This window comes from Dermacentor silvarum, chromosome 3 (genome assembly GCF_013339745.2).
Source record: "Dermacentor silvarum isolate Dsil-2018 chromosome 3, BIME_Dsil_1.4, whole genome shotgun sequence".
Taxonomy (NCBI): domain Eukaryota; kingdom Metazoa; phylum Arthropoda; class Arachnida; order Ixodida; family Ixodidae; genus Dermacentor; species Dermacentor silvarum.
Genome location: NC_051156.1, coordinates 42193864 through 42212684, shown reverse-complemented (window position 1 = coordinate 42212684; position 18821 = coordinate 42193864). Strand labels below are relative to the sequence as shown.

The 18821-nt window shown below is 47.5% G+C and overlaps 1 protein-coding gene across 1 annotated transcript in view; it reads right to left on the bottom strand.

The window, feature by feature from the left end:
• Positions 1-4281: 4281 nt before the first annotated feature.
• The window catches only part of LOC125943757 (tissue factor pathway inhibitor-like), a 232556-nt gene continuing 218016 nt past the window's right edge, over positions 4282-18821 (bottom strand). Inside the window, exons 4-5 of the mRNA XM_049663263.1 lie at positions 15008-15184; positions 4282-4429 (exon numbers count right to left, since the gene is read on the bottom strand). Of these exons, the coding sequence (XP_049519220.1) occupies positions 4302-4429; positions 15008-15184 (305 nt within the window). The 3' untranslated portion in view covers positions 4282-4301. The remainder of the gene's footprint in view (positions 4430-15007; positions 15185-18821) is intronic.

Sequence of the window (18821 nt, the reverse complement as noted above, 5' to 3'; positions counted from 1 at the left end):
CTCCGTTAGTGGTCGTGCTATGGCCGCGAAATTTTTCACGAAACGGCGGAAGCACGAAGAAAGGCCGACGAAGCTACGCACATCTTTGACACACTTCGGAACAGGGAAGTGCGTAACAGCATGGATCTTGCCTGGGTCCGGTTGCACTCCGTTCGCGTAAACGAGCTGTCCAAGGACAGTAATCTGGCGACGGCCGAATTGGCCCTTCGATGCGTTGAGTTGCAGAACGGCTCGACGAAAAACGTCCAGGACTGCTGAGAGGCACTCGAGGTGCGTAGCGAACGTTGGGGAGAATATTATAACGTCGTCTAAGTAGCACAGACACGTGGACCATTTGAAACCATGAAGAAGAAAGTCCATCATGCGTTCAAAAGTGGCAGGAGCGTTACATAGACCGAACGGCATCACTTTGAATTGATAAAGACCGTCGGGTGTTACAAAAGCAGTCGTCTCGCGGCCTAGATCGTCCACGGCAATCCGCCAGTAGCCGCAGCGAAGGTCAATAGAGGAGAAATAGCGAGCACCGTGGAGGCAGTCAAGGGCGTCCTCAATCCGAGGTAGGGGATACAGGTCGTTTTTGGTAACCCTGTTAAGGTGCCCATAATCTACGCCGATGCGCCATGAGCCATCCTTCTTTTTTACCAGTACAACAGGTTGCGCCCATGGACGACTACACGACGGTTCAATAATGTTCTTGGCAAGCATTTAGCGAACTTCTGCGTGAATAACTCGACGCGCAGCCGGTGACACTCGATACGGGCGGCGATGAATAGGAGGGGCATCGCCGGTAATAATGCGATGTTTAACAGCTGTAGTTTGGGCCAAGGGGCCACCTAGGCGAGATTAGGCAGTATAAGTTGACCGGGTCGGGGAACTCCAGCGACTGCGACAGTGGCGAGAAATGTGCCCGATTGGACGGCAGTGAAAACAAATGGGCTTGTCGTCAACAGTGCGCCATTCAGATGGGTTGCGGAAACGTGGGGGGTAATAAGATGTGGGACGGGGCGGAATCGAAGAAGCCGGGTGGGTATCAGGGCGATGGGCCGAGCAGACGGTGTGAAGACCCATGTTTGCGAACTCCTGGCGGACAACTGCCTGGATCAGGGAAACCGTGACTGCAGCTGCGTTGGATGAGCTGGAGTCGAAGGCAGCCGGACAGGCGGCCTCAATCTCACGCCGGACGATCCTGGTAACATCACCAGTGTTGTTGGGACGAGGAGCGTCGGCACACGAAGTTGTCACTGGGGTGTTGGGCGGACGGGCAAACTGCTGGTCGATACGTCGGCTTTTAGCGAGTTCCAGGCGGCGACACTGTTTTATAACGGCATCAACCGTCGCCACGCTGTTGAAAACGAGCAAGTTGAAGGCGTCATCGACAATGCCTTTGAGGATGTGGGAAACCTTGTCTGGCTCAGTCATGTGCGCGTCAACTTTGCGGCACAGAGCCAAGACGTCCTGAATGTACGTGACGTAGGGCTCTGTTGACGTCTGCACACGGCCGGATAACGCCCCCTGCGCGGCAAGTTGGTGATCGTAGGGGTTGCCGAACAAGTCTCGGAGCTTTTGCTTAAGCGAATTCCAACTGGTGAGCTCATCTTCGTGTGTCCGAAACCAAACTCGAGGTGTGCCACCGAGGTAAAAGACTACGTTGGCGAGCATGATACTATGTTCCCACCGGTTATTGCGGCCGACATGTTCGTACAGGCTGATCCAGTCCTCGACGTCTTCCCCATCTTTGCCCGAGAATACGCCAGGATCACGGGGAGCGGGGAGAGCGATGTAGGTCGTCGAAGTGGCAGCAGGTGTCGGAGCCGGCTGAGTCGAGTTGTCGTCGCCGGGAGCCATGACGGGAGGCTCGAAATACCGTCCACTGCGAAGCTCCGTGACGAGGTACAAGGAACGTCCACCTCCCCCAGATATGTTACGTAGGAAGACGCAGACGAAAAGCTATATACAAGTATATTTACAAGGAAATGCGCCGCACTTTTTCAAGAGGCAACCGCCCGCACTAGCCTCTAATCTTCGTCGTCGTCTTCACACTCCTCGCCTCTTCGTCAAAGCAAATACTGTTCCGTAGCAATATCATACGCCCAACATGATTAGCCTCAGAAGAAGAAGCTGCCATTGCACTTAACGAAGTATGCTGCCGTAGCTAATAAAATCACATTCTGTGATGGTCATCTGCTCAAAGGTCCATGACTAGTGGTTCCCACATCCTTGAGACCCACAACTCCTGGATTTACTGCGCAATGGACATCAAGGTGTAAACCGGTGCAAAATGAGTGCTGGAGATTGGGTTGGTGGCCGGGAATTCCAGGAGACAGAGTCCGTAGTGGCCAGATGCAAGCAGTGTCCATATACTCGTAAAAATCCCCCAGAACCACTCATTTCCATACCTTTACCAACTCTCCCATGGGAAGTTTTTGGTATGGACCTCTTCCACAGCAAAGGGCAAACATTTTTGCTTGTTGTGGATTACTATTCTCGCTTCCCCGAAGTGGCAATCGTCAACAGCTCCTACGGTCATCGAGGTACTAAAAAGCATATGTGCTCGGCACAGTGTCCCGGAAGTCGTGAGATCCGATAATGGTCCACCATTTTCCTCTCATGAACTCACAACGTTTGCCAAGACCTATGGTTTTACCTTCGTGACCAGTAGGCCACACTTTCCTCAGTCGAACGGAGAGGCTGAAAGGTGTGGGTGTTCAGGCTAACGTGCCCACGGGGAGTCAGGTTCGCTGACTCCCCGGCAAGGCGTAGAGACGACTCCCGCCGTGGCACAAACGAATGGGGGTTTATTCTCTGTTAGGTACAAAATGAGTGTACAAGACAGGGGTTACGGTACTAGGGTGGCAGTCACAGACTACGGGTGACAGCTCCCGGGAAGTCTGCTCCGCCACACAGGCTCTTCCGAGCTAGGTTCGCCATGTAAAGGGGGCCGCCTTGCTCAGAGGGGCGCGGGGCCCAGTGGGTCCGCACGTCCGACAGCCAAGAGCACCGAAAAGTGAATCTGCCGGGCGAAGGCGCCTGCGTATACCTTGGATGCTGAAAGAAAGGGATGCTGAAGAGAGGGCGAGAGGGGCCCGCTCCTCAGGCACTGTTCGTACGCGCGGCACATTGCGTAACGTGAGCCGCGCGCGCAAGCAGCAGGCTCCGCGTCGCGCCGGCGCCAGCGGCCACGGGGAATGTACGCTATCCACAATGAGGCTGGAACAGGGTGTCCCCAGCGATCGCACGGGCGAATGGCCCAAGTCGCGCGCGAACTGGAGAAGGGGGTCCAAGGGGTACCGCAAAGGTTGGTACACGCAGTAAAGGAACTGCTCGGCAAATCGAGTGACCCTCATTTGGCTTTACTCAGCTATAGGGACACAACCAGTGTAAATGGCTTCAGTCCAGCGCAACTCCTAATGGGCAGACAACTCAGGACTGGCATTCCGAAGATAAAATAGTTGCTGCAACCGGCTAGAACTGCTAGAGACATCGTGGCAGCAAGAAATGGAACTTACTAGAAGAAAAGCGAGTGCAACTTGAACCAGTCTCATCGGGTTATGACGCTCCCAACACTAGAAACGGGAGAACGGGTCTGGGTTCGACCTGAAAGATTACGAGCTACTGTGTTGAGTGAGGGCCAACGACCTGGCTGCTACATCGCGGAGACGGATCAAGGTACAGTCCTGCTGCGTAATTGGCGTGACCTGTCGGGGTTCTCAAACGAGAATCAGACGGACCCCGAAGCGTCTACAGAGACAATGCAGGCTGCTTCATCTGCAGATTCGACAGCGGACATTCCAGGCTCTAACATCGACCAAAGTACCAGAGGTGGTTCCGAAGACGGCAGTGTTGTTGGGAAACGGAGTGGCCGCCGCATAGTTCCACCTGTGCGTTTGAACTTGTAAGTGGTGCTACAAGAGCTGCAAGTTCTGAAAGGAAGGACGTGTTGTAGTCGCCACGTATGCTTTTACGAGCGGTCTGGTGGCGCCGCATGTGTCGGGGCGGGGATTGCGACGTGGTAATAAGATCACTTGATGTTGCGACGCTCAAGAGGGTAGACGTGTCTCGCCTTCGCACCCGGCGTCAGAGCCGCCACAACATTCGACAGAGGCAATGAAAACTTCGCTAAAAAGGCTCTGAAAATGCGGGGAACACCGTGGTTACTGCCGCTGCCGAGCCTACTGCAACACATCCCTATCGTTCAAACGGCGAATATCTCCAGCGAGTGCTTTTGCATCCTGTGTTGCTTGCTTTGCGGTAAATGTACGACAAAGTATATTAAACTACTGTGCAAATAACATGTGGTTTATTCACTTCACTTTTTTTGTGGGCCTATAACAAACAAGGTCGTTATATTTGGGATCTTTCTTGCACGTCCAGTTTTTTGCTTGGGTACCGAGTTTCTTCTCCAACTTACAGCGAAAAATGTTTTTGTTGGCTGGAAAACAAAAGGCAATTTACGTCTATGAAATTGTTAATGGTTGACAGTCAGTCATGAATATAAATTCGCAAAAACATTAGCAAAAGTAAAAGGATAAGCAAAAGTCTTACCGAAACACGTTCGGGCGAATCAAATGCAGTGCATACCATACATTCAATAATTTGCATGACAGTTTGTTAGACTCAGTTATATTATCACACTGATTTATTGGGCGCTCATAAGTATTCTTAGGACCCTATTTTTATTACTTCTATTGCAAGCAAGTTTTGGAAACGACAAAACTATACCAATGTTGATGAATAATAATATAGGCTAAGGATAACCGAACTACACAAGGCCAAATATGAGAGATATTCATTCAAAAATTGACATTCTAGGTGTTTAACAGTGTTAGAAAAAGGAATTTCGATGGAGCCATCGCATTGACAAGGGGACCGGCTTTCGTCGGGGAAGCGATTGGTTTCTTCCTCAGATTCATATAGCTCATTCACCCATTCCCAATAGGATAGGAGAAAAAATGGGTGCGCAGAGTACTATAGAGAAAGTCTAAATGTTCAGCAGTGGCTACAGTCTAATTGTGATAGCCAGGTGATGGCCAGTTTTGCCACCTGTTGTTCAAAAAACTAATACAAAAAGTCGCAGTTTGTCCTGAAACTCGAAGCATCGATCAAACAACTGGATGGCTATACGAATTAAGGACAGTAGTTTGACGGCCACATAAACTTGTATACACAGGCATACTAACTAAATTCACAAACATGGTGTCACGCGCACACAAGTAAACATGAAGGCATCTCAACGATGACCGCGGAAAGTCGCTGTCAAAACGCTGTGGTGAGTAAGCGTGGCGGCAGAAGCTAACGATCTGACCTTCGTCCCGAAAACAGAGCGCAGGGAGGAAGTGCTTGGCCCTCGCGCAAATGACTTTCAAGATACAGCCACCCGGGCGGGAGTGCGCGGCGTAGTATGCGGCCTACCCTCCCACAGGAGCCTTGCTGTCCGGCGGGCGCGCGCGGTCGAACGAGCAGGGCGGAGTAAAACGCCTCCCCCCTCCTCCTTCCTACACTCCCTCTGGAGCGTTGCACGCGACTGGGAAACAGCGCGCTTGCTTACCGCTTCGTTCGCTTGCGTGCCCGAGACTGAGCCACGACCGCCAGCTCACCCTGGCACGCTTTCACTCGCGCATAGGGCATACGGCGCACGGCGATAATTTTATCGCCCGTAGGCTTTATACGTAACCTCACGGCGATGGCGACGGCAGAAATGCGCCTAAGTGTCCAATTATTGCTATCGCCATAAAACGGAAGGGAGCCCACAGGCAAACAAGTGTCTTCAAGACAGTATAAATATTTTCGAAGATGACGCGAAGTACTAAGTAGGTATAGGCTTTGGATAGAAGTATCAATAAGAATAGACAGAAAGATAGTTGAAAAGGAACTGAGCTGCTTCAAAAGATGTTAGTTAGCAGTAAAAGTGCATATGAGAAATGAAAGCCATACATAGAAATTCATCTTTTGTCTATATTAAGAGAAATATGAGACCATACATGCAGTAGGTAAATCAAGAAAATACATTAAATATCAACGAACGATTTATTAGTCAAACGGAATATAAATTACTAAATAGTGGATTGTGCGAAAGGAAAATAATTTGACCAGGGTATATGGTTATCTATATCCTTAGGAGATATAGATGACTGCAGACGTTTAGCGCTACTGCCTATATTTTACGCAATGTCTTCAATGCTCTGCTTGAAATATATTTTACTCCACCTGTTGCTGCAGTATGTTGAACATGCTGATGACGCATGAGTCGTCTTATTTGCAGTCTGTAACCAAGGAAGTAATTGGCTGTGTCGGGACAATGTCTGTTTAATCCAACATTCCTAGCCGATATATATTGTTAGCAGCAGTAAGAACACCTAAACCCATAAATGACGTCAGAGCTAGTGCACGAAACAATACGTATTTTCTGCATATAATCACTCCCACTGCTTAATATTTTAAGGTTGAAAATTAAAGGCCTCTGCATGCAAGAGGCGATGTTTCCATTTTTAATGCGTAAATGTTGTGAATAATTAGAAGACATTTTTTTCCTTTTATTGGCATTGCCTACTGGAAAGTAATCAATGATGAGACACATGTCAATCACATGCTTTCATACGCCGTTGCCAAAAGACTCTGCCGAAGGGGTCACCGAAGTTTGCAAGTATTTTTCAGGCTCAAAAAAGCACGCGAAGTAATTTGAATTGAGGTGAACATACATCAACATATTCATTCTCTAGGCATAGCTATCCATTTAGTTGGCTACCTTCTTCTCTTTACAAAATATAATAAACTTTGTCCTGTGTATATATTTAAATATATTGTGTCTGCGTGTCAGCGGAAATTTTAAAAATGTTGACGTGAGAAACCACCGACGAGGTAGCCGCCGCTGGTGCTTCTAATGCACTTGTCTTCCTATTGTCAAGATTTGTCGAAATAAAGCGAAAGTAAAAATTAAAATTCGTGCACGTCCGCGCCAACCATATGCCGTGGGCTTTTAGCCACAACAAAAGTGAAAATGTAGTGGCAACGCAACAGAATCCTCAAATTATATGGGTAATACAACTCCGCTAATGACACTTTAGGAGCGGAGGGGGGGGGGGGGGGGGGGGGGGTCTCTGCCCCTCGGGAAGACTCCGGAGGCGGCTCTAGCCCCGGGGCCCCCCCCCCCCCCCCCCCTCCTCCCCGTAGTCCGCGCCTATGACCTGGAGTTTCCATGTAACTGTCATCGCACAAAAATGCAGGAACAAGCTCTGAGCCTTGAGGGACGCCTGTTTCAAAAGGCCAAGGCTGCGAGTAATGTCCATTCATTTTACTATCCCTGAGCGCGGTTGCGTAAAAAACATTCAAATAATTTTAGCACGTTAATGTGCAGGTTAAAAGGGTCAAGTTTGAAAAGTACAAGCTGTTGATAAATGGGTTTAAATATTTTAGCACATTTATAAACATAGGATCAGTACTACTGCAACAACCTCAAGTAGGCAACAAAGTTAGTAAATGTCAGTATTTATTTCAAAGAGGTGTTCACGGAAACTTTCTTAATGTAAAGAGAACAAAGACTTTAATTCTATCGAAATAATTACATTGTTGCATGTAGGAGGCAAGCAAAACAGGGGGGGAATTTCATGTAGGACAAAATCGCTTATGTCCGTTGAAAATAATTTCTAATGAAGGCAATACAATCGTCGAAATTTTCATTCCACTATACGACACAACTCTGGACCACCTCGAGCTTAACACAGTCCAGTGATCTCTGCAAAGGTGTCTTCACCCCGTGCCAAGTCATAAATCTCCTTCATTGAATATTATTCTTCAAAAATAAAGGGAAACATCACCGGGAGTTCAAATTGATCATTAGGGTGCGTGGTATGGATCGGAAGCCATCGCCAATCACAGAGAGGTTAAATACTATGTTAAATCGGAAGCAGTTGCAGCTGCAGCATCGTCGCAATAGGGAAGCAAGTCGCCCGCATTGCACAATTCTGCGCGTTTCCCTGGCACTTTTTTTTCTTAATAACCTTATTAATCCCAAGTAAAATTGGTGAATGACCAGCTGTCCAGCATCAGCAAATTCCCGCTACACATTTACACATACGCCGAAAAAGAAAAAAAAAAAAACCAGTCAGCCTTCCACTGGCGTGGAGATGGACGACCAGCGAAGCTGTACTATGATGGGAATTATGTATTTCCAATTATGACTATTAAGATGTGATGGTGTATTTGGTTATTTGAACTCTTAAAGTATGAGAAATATATATGATTTGGTGGTTTTAATTTATTTAGTGACCAGACGGACCATGGCCTTATGGTCACTACGGTACACCGCCATAGGGTCTACGACAAAGGTTGGCACGTTCTTCATAAACACGTCAGCAACGCCGCGCGCGTTCGGTGCGAACGGGGGCAAAACGCCGCCGCCATCGACAACAGTTCTGCGTGTTGTTTATGTGACCGCACACAACCACTGTCAAAACGCTGGCGTCAGAGGCAGCACAGGCGGCGGAGGCCGGCAGGGCTGCGAGCATGCGCCGCAGTGGGAGAGCGGGCAGGCACACGCAAAGTTTAGGGTGCCTCGATTCCCTCCTCCTAACTCCACCGGGGCTTCATCAGGAGCGTGCTGGGGCTGCGCCTGTCCTCACAGATAGCAGCAACGCTTGCAGAGGCGGGAGCGTGGCCTTTGTCTCTCCTGCAGCAGCAGCGTGGCTTGCTGCACATCGACAGGCTGGCCCACGTCCCTGACGGAGAACTCACCTGCCTGGCGGGCCGACCCTCTTCCAGAATGGGGAGCCTGATCGAGACCTACCAGATAGGTCGGCCAGGTAACCTCCAGCGGTGCGACTCCCACCACCACATGAGAAGCCCTTGCTTCGACATCTGCACCTCGCTAGAGGGACACTCCAAGTGTCGTTCTTCCCGCTGCACACTCGTGCAGGTGGCCATCTCTAAGCAGGAGGAAGAGCTGGCACGGAGACTGCTCGTCCTCACGGACGGCTCCGTCCTCCGCGACCCCGGCTCAGCTACTGCAGCCTGTGTGCCCCTGCGCTCGGCAGGGCATCGACTTGCCGCCTCTCCTTCTCGGCCGGCTCCACCGCTGCTGAGATGGCGGGCCTTCACCTGGCCGCAGATCTGCTGGCAGCAGACCATCCTGGAGTACCTGTGGCAGTGGCCTGCGACTCAAGAGCAGCTCTGTAGGCCATGTGTCTCCCGGAGAGGTCTGGCCTTAGTGCAGCCCTCTTGGTAACCAAGCTTCACGCCCTCCGCGCCAGTGGCACCGATCTCTCGTTGCACTGGATCCCTGCACACGTGGGAATCCCGGGCAATGAAGAGGCAGATGCCTTGGCAAAGGAGGCACACGGCATGGACACGGCGATCAGCCCGGCATTCATTGCCTCAGACTACTCCAGGACCACTTTGCAACGGCTGCTGCTGAGCTGTCACCCCGACGCACACGTGGCGAGGCGAAGTCCCCCGAGATGGCTGTCGGACGGGGCACTGACAAGGAGAGAGAAATCCCACCTGCTACGCCTACGGATTGGCTGCTGCTGGACAGCCGCCCACAGCGTCCGCCTGGGTAGAACTGACTCACCAGCCTACACACAGTGCGGGGCAGACGAATCACTGGAGCACCTCCTATGTTTATGCACTGCACTCAACCAACACCGCGCCACCATGGTGGCTCGCCGCATGGGCTTGCCTTCAGCCTCCAGCACGGACCTGTTCTTCCCAGCCCGCACTTCCAGCAGGGTATTCAAGGTCGTACTATGCTACCTTGCCGATTCGATGCTGGCTGACCGACTGTAAGGGCATCCTGCCCTTACAGTTACTGCGCCCGTCAAAGCACGCGCCCCTTGCGCGCTTTCACTCGCACATACAACATACTGCCAATTAGAGTTTTTTCTATTGCCCAACGCAACCATCGAAGAGTGAGCCCTTAACAGCTTTGCTGTAAAAAATAAAAATGAAAGCGTATACTTCAACGCAACATCCGGTTCTTTCTGCCATGTAAAACACCAGCGAACACTTTTGATCTTACCTTTACGTGCACGTTATAGAACCCCGGGTCGTCCAAATTTCCGGAGTCCCCCACTACGGCGTGCCTCATAATCAGAACTGGTTTTGGCACTTCAATTTTTTATGCAAGTAATGTCTGCCTTTTCGAGTAGACGAGCTCATGAACTAGAATTGTGCTATCTGCCACAGGGCAACCTTTAACAATTTTTAAAACGTTCGCTGAAACACCTTGTATTTAGAATTCTCTCAATAACCGAAATGACGCCAAGCCGTTCACTCGAATTAACCATAAATAAAAGTTCTGAAGTCATGCGCAGCAGCGCCTGCACTCAGACTCAAAGTACTAAAAAAAGAGTGCAGTTTGGCCGGGAAGCCGAAGCAGTATTAGTATTAGTATTACACAAAGGCAAGATTCTTACCGTGTAAATCCATTTAAGTATCAGCACCCGTGTAAGGGCCGCAGCCCCAACTTGACAGCCAATATTTTTAAAAACAAAACAAAACACATCCATCCGAGAAGCAATCGCGTTCCGTGCGCTGATTCTGATCGGGCTCAACAGCGAATTATCGCGCAGCGTACTTTTGCACGTCGCTAATGGATGTCGAGAGGAGGCGATCGCGGAGGTTAACGGCAGATTTCACACTCATAGTTGGAAAAATGAGGTCAAATGGCCCGGTCCTATGAAAGGCCCGTCAAAATCGCGACAGAGAAGTGCGGCCCTTACACGAGTCAATACGTTAGTTATAATGGTCATATATATTATAGTGAACATTCATCTAAAATTAAAATAACAAGCATATTGTAAAGAACGGACCATGTAAACCTGTGAATACCTCTCTGGGTGACCTCGAGCACTCGCTTTCACAACGCAAGCATTATGAAGAACGCCGGCAGCGGAGGCGAACGGTTCGCACAGCCGCGCGATTCACCGCAACTCCGAAAATTAGATTCATCATCATTGTCTGCCTATTTTTATGTCCACTACAGACGACCTCTGTAAGTGATCTGAAATGACCTCGGTCTCTTAACTCTGCAACACTAGGGGCGCGGCAAGACAGCCCGGCAGCGCACATGAAGTTAGCAGCCATCCCTACTCGCCCTTTATCATTGCAACCACCAATGATTACTAACAATTAGATATGACACACGGGCCGCATAAGCGTCAGCCGCGCACAGTCATTGACAGCTACAGCAACGTTAGAGGAGAAGACGAGTGCTCTTCTTCCCATTCGCGTTTTATTACGTGACCTACAACTAACCTGAATATTGAGCGCGTGGGAAGATAATGCCCATCAAGCCGCCATCATGTTCGGCTCACTGATACGTGCGTTTTCCTGCACCTTAAGTGTATGGGTTGCTCATGTATATGGCCGTTGGATTTAATACGGAACATCACGGCGGCGACAACTGCAAAAAATTTGCCTGGAGTGTCGATTTAATTGCTTTGGCCATAGAGCGAGAAATAGAAAATTGTGAGCTAGGAGTATATATATATTTGTCGTGACGATGAAGAGATGTACTTGGGCTCGGGGGATAGAGGGCGAACGAGGAGAAAATGAGGACGAGGAAAGAATATAGAACAGCCGGCCCAGGAACAGGTGCTATCTCTGTGTCTGTTCCTTTACCATATATATATATATATATATATATATATATATATATATATATATAGTACGTGATCGACACTCAGATGCGTTAATGTTAGCTTGTGCTTGCGTGACACCATGCTAGTTAATTTAGTTAGTATACCCATGTTTACAAGTTTATACGGCCGATAAAACTACTATCCTTACTTCGTATAGCTGTCTACTAGGTTGCTATCGCAATCGATGCTTCGCCTTTCGGGGGAAACTGGTACTTATTTATTTGTCATGGAAAATATTATTTCCCAGGCTCACTTTCATCATCTAGAAAGATTTCTTGCAGGCAACTGCGTTGTTTATAGAGAAATATTGCTCATACGATACATCAATCCTTTAATATCCCAACGCTGTAAATTGATTTACCCCCTTATGGTCTTTTAGTGTTTCTATAACAAACAGCCTCACAAATCAAGAAGAATGCATTTCCGCATGTCAAAAACCCATACAATGGCTGCTTTCAGCTGTCATAACAATCTTAACTGTAAATGGTTGAAGGCACTGTTATTACACTCATTGATCAGAATACAGGCATATACGCGTTATTTATTGTTACCCAATGGTATTCAAGGCAGCGCCACCAGCCAGCGCCACCTAGAACGACTTATAACCAATAAAACGTATTAGCGAGTTATTGCATGTACCGATAGATGCGACTAATAACCGCCAGTATAAAAAAATGCTCGGCAAAATTCTTTCTGTTCGCTTCGTGTGATTTACAATGTGATGCAGCGACGGGTACAACACAACAGCAGTTTGACGATTATGCACACAACATAGCAACCCCTGCACGCAGAACAGACACGCACCTCGAATTTGCCGACGAACACCGCTCGAGCTGTCTACACCCATGTACCTACTAGCCAGCTATACCCAAACAAGTATTCTGCTTGTTTGGATATAGCCAGCTAGTTGTCACCTCAAAATCACCCAGAAGTGTTAATGTAAAACCGTCATATATACATACACTGGATGCAATGGCTAGCGACTTCTAGTTATGAACGTGGTGCTGACCTGCACAAAGAACAATTGTTCTGTGAGCCTTTAACACCATAAGCTTTTTGTGGTAATCAAAATACCCTCACAACACATTTTTCCTGATGTGTTTGGCAGAAGGGTATATTGGTGCTCGAGTCCCTCTTAAGGTGGCCAAGTCGTTAACAGTGTACTTGGTTTAAACATGGCTGAACATACTTGTTGTTAACAAATGTAAAATAATGAGAATGACATGAATGACTGTTACTTCCTTGTAAATAATTACTGCTTCCATAGATTACATTTAACGCTTGTTAATTTTGCGGTACCTCGGTGTTTACATTACAGAAAACCTCAAATGGAATTGGCACGTTGACTATGCTACAGTAAATGCTAACTGCACGCTTGCCTTATAACGCAGAAACTTGTCACTCACCATTGCCGGTTCAAAATTAGTATTGTACAGTTTAGTGCGTCCTAAGCTTTAACATGCCCTTCCGTCTGCGAAATTTCCTAGTATTGAGGCTTAAATGCATTACTCTGCAGACTTTATTCATTAAAATTCTGTACCCGCTGCGATGTCTTAGCAGCTATCGCGTTGCGTTGCTAATCACGAGGTCATGGGTGCGATTTCAGGCCACGACATCCGCAACTGCATGGAAGCGAAAAAAACAAACTCGTTTACAGTGCGCAGCACGTTAGAGCCACAGGTGGTCGAAATTAATTCAAAGTTCCCTACTCTACAGCGTGACTCATAATCATATCGTGTGTCTGCCACGTAAAACACAATAATGTTATTTTTCTTAAATATAATTTCCGAATTCTCTTGTATCGCTAGGGCTTTAAAAAGGAAGTAAACATAAGATGTTTGAGACTCCTGCTTGCGACGTCGCTTCTCTGGTGTATGTCTCCTCCAGAAATTTTATAACGGTAACAGCAGTCTAAAATAAAACATTCTTAGTTTGATTAGCTTTATTTGGACAAATATTAGTTGAAAGTCGGCCTACTGAGGTGATCAACAAAACAGCATTACACTTCATTCGTGCCACACAAGAACCAACTTGAAATGAAACCACCTGCCGTCCTTCATTGTCTCCATCACATATTTTTCATTGTTAAAATTATCGCCATGTGATTAGCTATTGTTACTTGCCCCTTGTTCTTCCCCCACTCCACTCAGTAACACCGAAAATAATTGAGAGTACATGAATGAAATGTAACAAAATGGAGTGAAAGCTTGGTTCTGAGTTGGCATTTTATAACTTGTTTTTCAGTTTTTTTTTTTTTTACAGTTTAAAATTTCTGGAAATGGTTGTTTAACATACTGACGAGTTGAATAAAAACGCTGCTTCTTGGAGCCGGTGGAATTCAGCTTTCTCTCCTAAATGCAACAAATACCATCTTAATTGTGTTCCATCCTAGTCACAAAGTGTTTTATGCGAGATATTCTGGTTGGCCAAAGTTTCGCAGAAGGGTGGGGGAAGGGAAGTTCGTGCGTAAAACCCCTCAAACTTCGTACAAAGTTTCAGGGGCTTTATGCGTGCGCAGTTAACCCATCCCCTGCTCTAAAGTCCCGCATTTATAGCCAATCGAACGTGACTTGCATTCTACTGAGGAGCTTCTAAATGAGAAACAAATACATTCCTGTACGTCGTGCACCCTAACAATAATAGAACAGATGAACAGCAAGTCACCACATGCACGCAAGATGTTCGGTTCATTAAAGAAAATAAGTGCGAGCGTGGCAAATAGTTTAACTGGGAAATAATGCAAAAAGGGAGTGGAAAAATAGTACACATCTGCGAGGCTCTCCCATCGACTTACTGCAAATTATTCCATAGAAGTTAGGGCCCTGTGCGTCTGCTCAAGAAGTGGTATCTTGGCTAAATAACTTGTGGTCCTCCGGGAGGAGAATCGTTCGGCATAGCTATTATTTGCACTGATTCTTCTCCCTCGAGACCCCGGTAAGTGTTACCCCTTACATTCTAACAGAAACGAATACTCGACAACTTAGAACAGCGAATTCTCGAATCACATACGAATCGAATGCAAAAATTGTTTGATTATTATGAGAAATTTTGAATATTCGAGCACTCCAAATTTTTTACGTTGTCTTGTAATGCATGAAGTATAATAAAGGATTTGCTGTTCGACTTCCTATTTCCATCTTTTTTAATGATGTAGGAAATGTACAAAGCTATAAAACTCGACATTTTTTTTCAATGGAAATAAGTTACAATGGACATTCTAGCATGTGCATAAATTTTTTGCGATGTTTAGGTGACACGTGTATGTGAATGTGACATGTTATGAGCAGCCCGTCTTTTTTCACAGCGTTCGTATGACCTTCGAAGTTACAAATCACTAGATTGTTATTATAGCGTAAAACTACTCCACAACTTACTTGCATTGCACTTATGTACGCAGAGTCGAATGGACGGGAAGAAAAGGTCACCTTGCAGAACTTGGGCTTTTCTGCATTTACGAGTAGGCTTGTGGTAATAGTACCGCGTAATGGTGCCATTTTTTATCTTCGGAAGAGGCGTAGTGCAGTTGACGCGATTTTCCATGTATTTCAACACTGAAACGTGAGGAGTAAGTTATGCAACAAAAAATGACCTTCCTAGAAGTTCAATTAGTAAATAATGCATTATTACACCAGAAATTCGATTCCGAATATTTAACCTATTGAGCCGTTGAAGACGATGCGCGATATATTACTTAAACGTGCATGCTTGCGCATTGCTGCAGTAAAAAATGAACTCATATGCCGATTTAAGTATTTATTGCAGGACTATTCCCTGTCATTTTCAGTTTTAAGATATGAGACTTAGAAATTTGCTTAAAATACAAATATCCACAGACAATAAATAAAAAGTGCGAATAATTTATTTTCCAAGCCATGTGCAAGGTCAGGGCTTGGTCACGTGCAAGGACAGTTAAATTTTTACTCCGAAAAATGTCAGGCATTCCTGAATATCGTACAGTTAGAAAAGTCGACGGGCATTGTGCAAACATACACCCGGTGTTAAAACGATCGAGACCGATGACTGCTATGAACATGAATGGTTTATTGAAGAAGTGAAGTAGCACGAGCTCACGCCAAGGAGCCGTCCCTTTGCTGTTCATCTTCGAGTGTCGTGATGATGATATTTTACAGGCTCCCGCCCGCACAACTTGCACTGAGATAAGCTTTGGCGGGCTATTTGAAGCACTCTTCAAGTGGGTATATATTGTTCACATATCTTCTGAGAAACTCTTTGTTGCTTGCCCGAAGTAGGCAACTCTTATTCCGTCGCGTCCAGGGTAACATTTTTCAATTCGGCACATTTTCCAAAATCTTCTTGGAGCCCGGTGTTCAATTAAAACCACATCGCCGAAGATGGTTTCACTTGTCATGTCTTGGCTTTGACAGTAGCTCCTATTTCCTTGAGATATTCGTGAGGTCATCTCTTCCACCAAGCTTTCACGAGTTTGCATTTACTTCGCCATGCTTCTTCACCGTCTCCGTTGTATGGTCTTATTTGTCCGTCTTGAAGCTATTGCCGTCCGCCTACGATGTCTGCAGCCCAGGACGAGGACAGACAACGCATCTCCTCCCAGAATCTCGATAGACTTAGACGGGAAAGAAATTCCGGAAGTAGATGAGATCCGAATTCTGGGCATGCTCAGAAGCAAAACAGGAAACAACCACATGACTATAGCTAAACTAGACGCGCACGCAAACCAAGTGTTAAGCATCGTTAGAAGAATGTCGGCCAGAGGCAGAGGGATAAAGGAGAAGAACAAGTTAAGGCTGGTCCAGGCCTTCATCTTGAGTCGGATCTGCTACTCAACCCCATTTAATTCTAGCATCAAAAAAGCAGGATAGGATAGGAATAAACTTTATTTGTCCAGCGGTTAAGGCTGTTGGTGCCCGGGGCTAGGTTGCCAGGGGTCCATCGCCGGAGAAAAATCTTTCGAGATCCTCGGCAATGGCCCTGGCCCGCTGGACGGCCCACTCCTGGTCCTCGGGTGCCTTGGAGGGCGGCTTGCCATCTCTCAGCGAGGCGCCCCGCTTCAGAAGGTCCTGCTGTTATCTTCCCCCTTCCTCTTGGTCCTTCTTCTTCAGGGCGTTGACATTCCCAAAGTATATGGGCCATATCAGCCCGTTCGTGCTCGCACCACGGGCAGCCGGGCGACGGGTGCAGCGCGGGCAGAAACAAACAAGTTAGACGTAATAATAAGTAAATGTACGAAACGTGCACTGGGACTACCAATCTCGACCTCAACTGAGGTACTAGAGGGAATGGGGGTGCATAACACATGGCAGGAGTTAGCGGAAGCGATGAGAACGGCACAACTCGAACGCCTGAGTCTAACCGAGACAGGACAGCAGATTCTAAACTGGGTAGGACTACAAGCGAACAGAGGTACTAAATACCAGACGTTCCACATTGACTCCAAAACTAGGAAAGCTCTCACGGTGGCACCGATACCTAAGAACATGCACCCACAACACGATCAGGAAAGACGCCAGCACAGAGCCAAACACTTGGAAAAAAAAAGCTAAGCAGGATGCCATCCGAGACGGTTGCCTTCACAGACGCCGCCCTTGGCGGAGAAGGAAGCTCCGTCTCAGTGGTAGTAGACGGGTCCATAGTAGAACAGGGGGCGATATATAGACGGTTTTCAGCAGCGGCGCGCGGGCGTGGCCATGTTTGATCACGTGATTGCGCCGGCATGACTGGCCTTGGGTTCAAGGCCAGCGAAGCAGCCGTACTGCTGTAGTCGTGGGCGACGGTGTGGCAAGCGGCGTTGTTTCGGGTCCACCGATGACAGCGGCTGGATCGACGACACAAAGCTCTGGCCCATGGTTCAACGATCATGTAAGTGAATCATTGTTTGTCATTTTAACGTTGTATGTGCTCGCGCCGGAGCGCTCTGGCGCTCAATCATCGTGCATGCGCGTCGCTCGTTCGCGCCGAGCGATTCGAGCTCATGGAGGCTTCTTGTGCGGCGTTCACGTCAGTTGCTAGTTCTTTTTCTTTTTGTGGTTAGTGCGGTGTACTTAAGCTACGATCTGAGCTGTTTGAAGTGGTTGCCCAGCATCTCGCGCTTTGCTTGACGGCCTCGAATGTGTATACTTGAGCGCCGAGTGAAAAATCCGTGTCCGCTTGTTTGTTGACATCTCGCTCGCTGGTATTTTAGCTTCCCACATACGTTGAGGTAAGCGTTTGCCTCGATACTGGTGCACTGATCTCTGCAGAATTCGCCAGTGCGGCGGGCACGCAATAGTTTCGCGTAGTTGACTTCAGAGCTGCAGATTGTGTTCGTTGAATGTACTAACTGAATGCCCCCGAACGGGTGTTGTTTCATAGTAAAACCCCTGTCACACCGGCACGTTCGATCGCAATTGAGCCTGGATCCGAATCCTGTCGGTCGTGATCCGCAAATCGTAATCGAAGTGTCCGATTTCGATCGGAGACCGACGTAAGCAGCTTCTAGCTCAGTGTGACAGAAAACGAGGTATAACGAGAAAGAAAGAGATCCGAAGAAATAACCCTCTAAAAAAGCCATTTTAACGACAATGCGAAAAAATGATTTTTTATGCACGTATAATTTTGAAAATCTCTGTGTGCTGTGTCGACGCCATGCACGTAGTTCTGAGATTTGCAGACGATCAGAATCGGCGGACGTGGCACGTCGTTTACCTAAAATACCGAATGAAACAGTAATTTTTCTGTAAATTGATTTGTACCTTTACTACCTATTAGGCACGTTTATTAATTGCTTCGGACTTAGTTACACTTAAAGCGTTCGAGCCCAAACAACACGACCCTGATCGTTGGACTGTGTAGTAGCGATCATTTTCGATCGCGATCGAAAGTCCGAGCCGGATCGAGGCTCGATCGCGATCGAAAGTGGTCATGTGACTGGGGCATAACTTTGGCTACAACTCAAGCGTCTTATAAATGAGAGCTCTCGTTTCAACTTTTCAAACTCTTCATACGAGACCATCACCAGCTTAGTAATCAAATATGTATTAATTAATAGCGGCGTTTACACGATTACGACAGAAGCGTATCGTATCAGCTTTCAAGCGTATCGCATCTCATGTAAACGAGGTAATTCGCTAGGAAGGCGTATCGCATTCAATGCGCCAAACAAGGGTAGTTTGAGATGGAGAATGCGCATTTCAACGGCGCATGTAAACAGAAGCGTATCGCATCAGGAAT